Genomic DNA, 6,220 nt, shown 5'->3' with positions numbered 1-6,220 from the left:
TACTATTAATATTAAATATTTATGATTTAAATATTTGATGAACATTGATACCTACTGAGGGGGAAAACCATGCCCAATAAAAGTCATTGAGGCATCGGTTGAAAATAGAAGATATAAAAAGCAGGAATTCTTTTGCAGGTAGAAGCTGAACTGGATGGCCTCTACAGTACCTTTTAAAGCATTTCAGTCATATCTGCCTCACCCTATTTGGGTTTTTCTTGGCAAAGATACTGGAGTAGTTTGCCATTTCCTTCTTCACCTTATTTAACAAATAAGGAAACTGAAGAAACAGAGTTAAGTGACTTATCCAAGGTCACATAGCTAGAGAGCACTGGGGCCATATTTGAACTCATGAGGATGAGTCATCCTGATCCACTGCAAGACTTAGTTGCCTTTCTCTGTTTGTGAACTCTTTTACCCCTTAAATTCTGTAGCTTGGATGCTGTGCCTCCAACATAAGGGTTGTTTAGTATATATTAGTCAACCAACTGTCTGGAGTGAAGGTATTCAGAGAATTGCAAGGGAGGGGGGAATTATCTTTTAAGCCCATATTAAAACCACTTTTTAGTAGTTTCTCTTATCTCTTAGATAAATAAATGTGTGAAAATTGTTCTGAACCAACATTAAATGCCAAGTGCTTCCATCCATCTCAGATAAACACAAATGAATGATTCTTTCCAAGACTGCCAGCAGTAATTTTATTTGGTAATATAGACATGTTTTTTTTTCCGTGTCCATTCACAATCGAGAGGCACACGTTGTGAGCAGCCAACGGCGAGGTCACTTGTGTTATTTGCATCCCATTCCAGAAAAGTTCAAAAGAAATCATCAACAAACCCTTTGCCCCATATCTCTGAATCCTGAGATAATTATAAACAGTCATTGAAACAAAACTATAATTTAAAAATTATAGTCCCTTTGAAAATTTATGAAAGCACCAAGGATCACTGAAAGGGTACTCTGCCAGTTTGATGGTTTTCCCCTCAATTCAACACTTCTGGAAATTTAAGATCACAAGTCATGACATTAAAACAAATTAAAGGTTTTTTTTTTTTTTTAAAAAAATAAGAAAGATCCACAGTTCCCGATTGAACTGTCCTTGGTGTAGTTGACTATGTTGTCAAAAGTAGAGTTCTTTGGTGAGCATGGAGACCATGCATGGAATCTGCTTCTTCTCATTGAAACACGGGTTGTCGGACTGAGATTCAAAGTCCATGGCCACTCTATAGTTCACTCGCGTGAGAATCTGCATGATCTCCAGGCTTTTTCCAAATTCATTCAGGACTGAGCAAAGGGCCTGCACAAACCAAGATCCCTTTCCTGGATTCCTCCACGAATAATAACCTTCAAAGAGGGAAGAAAGTAGATCAAAGGGGTTGGTTTTTGCAGCTGGTTCCCAAACAGCCATTGAGAAGAGAGAAGCTTTCATGGATCAGGAAAGTCTTTTGGATCTGCCTTTCAGAAATACTCTCAAGCAGTTCTAATGATGTTCTTGCGAGTTATTGATGATTCTACAATGCCAGATTTAGAGCTGGAAGGGATTTCAGAGATCACTGAGGCCAACCTCCTTATTTTACAGATAAGGAAATGGAGACCAACCTTCTTATTTTAATTATAAGGAAACAAGAGTCCCAGAGATGACAAAGCTAGTAAGGATCTGGGGTGGGATTTATACCCAAATCTCCCTGACTTCAGTTTAGTGGTGTATTAGATAGACTTAGAATCAAGAAGAAATGAGTTCAAATCCTGCCTAAAAAAATACTTATTAGATGTGTAATCCTGGGAAAATCCCTAAATTTTTTAATTTTCTTACCTATAAAATGGGGTTAATAACAATATTTGCTTACTTCCATGGCATAGTATGAAGACATAGTGGTAAGTAATGAGCTCTGCAAATCTTAAAGACGTACATAAATATCAGCTATTATTATAGTATGCCATGGAAGTTAGATTACAGTTTTTTTCTTATTATTGGACTAGGACAGTATTATTCATAGGGGTAGGCTAAAGAAAGGAAATAAATTCCACCTGTGTATAGGACTGAGTCTACAATAAGAGGCTCATTGGTTAAATATTCTGACCTCAAGTAAACGTAAAACAATCAGGGATGATCATCAGTTTGCTGATGTAGAGCTTTTTCAGATTTCTCTTTAAAGGGCATTTTAAAGAGAATTTCTCTTTGAAAAGGCATAGCATCTGTTATTGTCAGAAAAGGAATCCCAGTGGAATAAATTTCCAGCATGGCCCTTGTCTAAATCCAAAGGGAAAAATTAATTTCCTAAGACTTGCACTGTATTTCCTAGCTTTCAAAGTCCAATTTCATATCCCCTCATTTGATCTTCTTAATCTCAAGAAGTAGAAAGGAAAGATATTAGTCAGAACACAAGCTGCCTTTCTAAAATGCAATCTCTTTGTAAATTAAAGAAAATGTATACATTGAAAAATAATTATTCGAAATTACCTTATTTGCTAGTGGTTTTCTTGACAGATACTCTCCTCTTCCCCCAAATACAAACAGCTGTATTTATTTTACATTGAATTACCTGTATGTATGCTATTTCCCCATAATAGAATGTAAGTTCCTTATGGGCAGGGGATACTTTGCTTTTGTCTCTTATTTCGAGTGCCTGGCATGTAGTAAGGACTCAATAAATGCTTGCTAACAAAAGTATAGGGAAAAGGATTCCGAATTTGGAGACAGAGACCTTGACCTAGGTAAAAGTCTTGGCTCCATGGCTAACTGGCTGACAATGACTTTGAGTAAGTCACCTCACCTATCCAGGACTCTTTTTTCTTCTGTAAAATGACTACATGATCTCTAAGACCATTTCAGTCCTAAATCCTAAACTTTGAAGAGGCAGAGGAGTCTACTAGTGAAGATGGATTACTTTCCTTCAACCTTCTCTTACTGTGGATCAGTTTCAAAGCTTACCAATGGATGTGTTCCAGAATCTCTACTTCCACCTTCAAAGAGTTTAAGGGGTGAATGACAGACATGATAGACAGAAACAACATTGATCTAGAGATAATTTTATAATATGGGTGGAGTGAGAATGGAGAGATGATACTGAAATTAGGAACCTGGTTGACTGGAAGGACTTCCTAATTCAGGTATTCTCAACCTTTTTGGTTTCTTTTGACACCTAAAATTATTGAGGACCCCAAAGAGCTTTTGTTTATTTGGGTTACTCTATTTGTATTAGAAATTAAAACCAATCAATTAAAAATTTATTTAAAAATAATAACAAACCCAATAGATTGAAATAAATATATTTATAGAAATATAGAACTATATTTTCCAAAATAAAAAAAAAATCTAGTGAGAAGAGTACAAGTTTTACTTTTTTTGTGTGCAAATCTCTTAAATATTTTCTATTAAATAGAAAGCAGGTGGATTCTTTTATCTGCTTCTGCATTCAATCTGTTACAATATGGTTTTGGTTGAAGTAGCTCTATGGAGAAAATCTAGTCTTCCAAAGATATAGAGTTGTGGCTTAGTATGATTAAGAAAATAGTTTTGCTCTTGCAAGACCCCCAGAAAGGATCTTGGGGAACCGTAGGTCCACAGACAACACTTTGAAAAGAGCTGCTGTAAAATTAATAGGGAGTTCAGAAGGAGAGAGGTTTTTTCAGAGGGGAGAAATGAGTTCTATTTTTGATATGATGAGTTGGAGATGGCTATGGGACATCAGTCTGAAATGTTTAGTAGACAGCTAGTGATGAGAGGCTGGACTTCAAAAGGAACTCCAGCTATATCTAGAAAGATATAGAAATGATAACTGGCAAGGTGACCACATGAGAGGATATGGAAAGACCAGAGCACAGAGATTTGGGGTAAGCCCAAAGTTCATTGGAATTCAGAATCTGGTGATAAAGTAATCTTGTGATTTGTCACCTCCTCCTCCCTCTTCCCACTGGCCAAGAAGGATGGAGTAGGACAAGGTGGGGCAGGTGTGATACAGACCAAGATCACTCCCAGAAAGAAGCCTACAGAGTAGTCGGACTACAGAAGAATCAGGAAAGAAAGGGCAATTTTTATGAAAACCCAGAGAAGGAGGAGAATCTGGGACAAAGCCATCAACCGTACAATACTAAAGAGGCTGCCCTCAGAGTTATAAGAACTTAACTCAGACAGACGGTGCTTTTACTAGAAACAAAATAAGGGCTTTCATTCCACAACACCAAGACAAGTTCTCTTAACTGACAAATAACAAGTGTGCTTGCAGATTGTTGGAGTTTGGGGTTTTTTCCATACTTGTTTTTATTATTCTTGGTTATTTCTGTCCCCCGTTAAGTGAGGAGTGGCAATAAAGGGTGATGAACACCAGTGGGGAGCTAAGAACGGAACCTTGCTTTTTTTATCCATCATAAAATTCTGACAAATGCATCTGAGCAAATGTTACCTAAATCTCTGTACTGGATGCTCACAAATCTTAAAAACAAACAAAAATATAAGTGTTTCTACTTACGTAAATATTAACAGAATTGGGTGAAAATACCTTTGAACCTGACATTTTGGCTTGAATAGTACATTTAGTAGGTTCAGTTAGTTTTATACCTGGAACTGTGGAATAGGCAAAGAGAAAATCAGCTTCAACCGGTATTTTGCATCCAGGATTGGCATTTGTATCATTGATAGGCCCGGAATCTGTCTGGATCCCGTCATCAAACTCAGTACCTCGGCAAGCCTGAAAACCAAAGCAGAATCCATCTAACGGAGTTAGAAATTAAGATTAGTATGCTGATCCCCTATCCAGTTATGATGAGGATAGAAAATGGAGCTGTTAGCTATTTCCACAAAGTTTACAGTGAGGAAACAAATGCATTAATCACTTTAAAAAAAAGGGGCAGAAAAACCCCAACCACCTTTTTAAAAAAAAAAAAAAACAAACAATCCCTTACCTTCTGTCTTAAAATCCATACTAAGTATTGGTTCCAAGTCAGAAGAATGTTAAGGGCTAGGCGAATGGGGTTAAGTGACTTGCCCAGGATCTTATTTGAGGCCAGATTTGAACCCAAAAAGCCTGGCTCTCTATCCACTGAGCCGTCCCTCCCAACCACCTTTTAAAACTCAAAGAGAATAAATATGTGAATACATGAATATAACACAGTCCAAGTGTCTCTGTGGGCAGTCAGTCTTTTCTTTAACTCTGTTACCTGTAAAAAGTCATTACCTGAATGAAAAATAATTTAGGTTTCCCTAAGAGGCTCTTGCATTTATCTCCTCTAAAGTGGACAGTCAGATCTTTTATTGGGGTCACTCCATCTGTCCCATAAATCACGTCCTCTTCTCCATGGCTCAGAAGGATACAGGCAAAGCAGGCAGATTCAGTATGGTCCTCTTGAGAAACTATAATCCACAAATATTTCATAATTAGAAGATGAATGAGCCCTCAGGTCTGCTTTTCTTACCTCCCCAGCCCCACATTCTGTAACATTTCCTCAGGTCTGATATTTATTTTTGGGTGGGTGGGCACCCACAAAGGGCAGCTCCAGTGAAAAACGTTAGAACAAGGGGGCAGCTGGCTTTTCTTCCTGCTCATTCTCTCCTCTGTGCCCAGGCTCTTCCTGGAAGGACCAGGAACTATCTGACAGATGTGGGTATGGACAAAAGAGGAAGGGTCTTTCCCATTAAAATTACCTGAAACCTTAAGACTCTCAAAGTTCTTTGTATGGCTGGAGGAAATGGGGGGGTAGAGGGTGGTAGTGATGACAACATTTAGAATAGTACTTTTCCAACATCATTTTAAGATTAAGATAAGATTATTTAAGTCAGCTTGGGGACATTTTGACCTCAATTGCTGCCACCAATGTAATTAGAGTTCATAGCAGAAACACTGTCGATCTGAGATGCCAATAGGAGAAAACTCTGTGACTATATTCCAGTTTTTTTTTTTCTGGGATGACACCACACTGGTCTGAATAAATAACAGATTTTTCTCCAGAAATATGACTTGCTTAAAACCTGAATGTGGCCTATCATTCCATTGGTCATAACCAAGGGAGGGCTGAAATTTGATGGTTTCCCCAGTAGCTCCAAAAACAGCAGTAGTGATTTTCCCTACCAGTCCACATATATATTTATATGTATATATGTAAATATAGTATAAACATAAACAAACAAATTAATATATAAATATATAAGTATAGTATAAATATATATTTAAAAATTTAAACTATGTAAATATTTAATTATAACATATATATGTGTGTATATATA

General features: G+C 37.2%; 1 protein-coding gene across 1 annotated transcript; it reads right to left on the bottom strand.

The window, feature by feature from the left end:
* Window positions 1-671: 671 nt before the first annotated feature.
* Window positions 672-5,350, bottom strand: LOC123254583 (caspase-7-like; the record flags this gene model as incomplete). Its single annotated transcript, XM_044683573.1, has 3 exons — window positions 672-1,344; window positions 4,559-4,688; window positions 5,175-5,350. Coding segments are annotated over 3 exons (530 nt in total), but the record flags the coding sequence as incomplete, so codon positions are not given.
* Between the last annotated feature and the right edge of the window lie 870 nt (window positions 5,351-6,220).

This window comes from Gracilinanus agilis, unplaced genomic scaffold (assembly GCF_016433145.1).
Source record: "Gracilinanus agilis isolate LMUSP501 unplaced genomic scaffold, AgileGrace unplaced_scaffold25425, whole genome shotgun sequence".
Taxonomy (NCBI): domain Eukaryota; kingdom Metazoa; phylum Chordata; class Mammalia; order Didelphimorphia; family Didelphidae; genus Gracilinanus; species Gracilinanus agilis.
The sequence above is the reverse complement of the archived record's forward strand: the minus strand, read 5'-3'. Positions and strand labels throughout refer to the sequence as shown.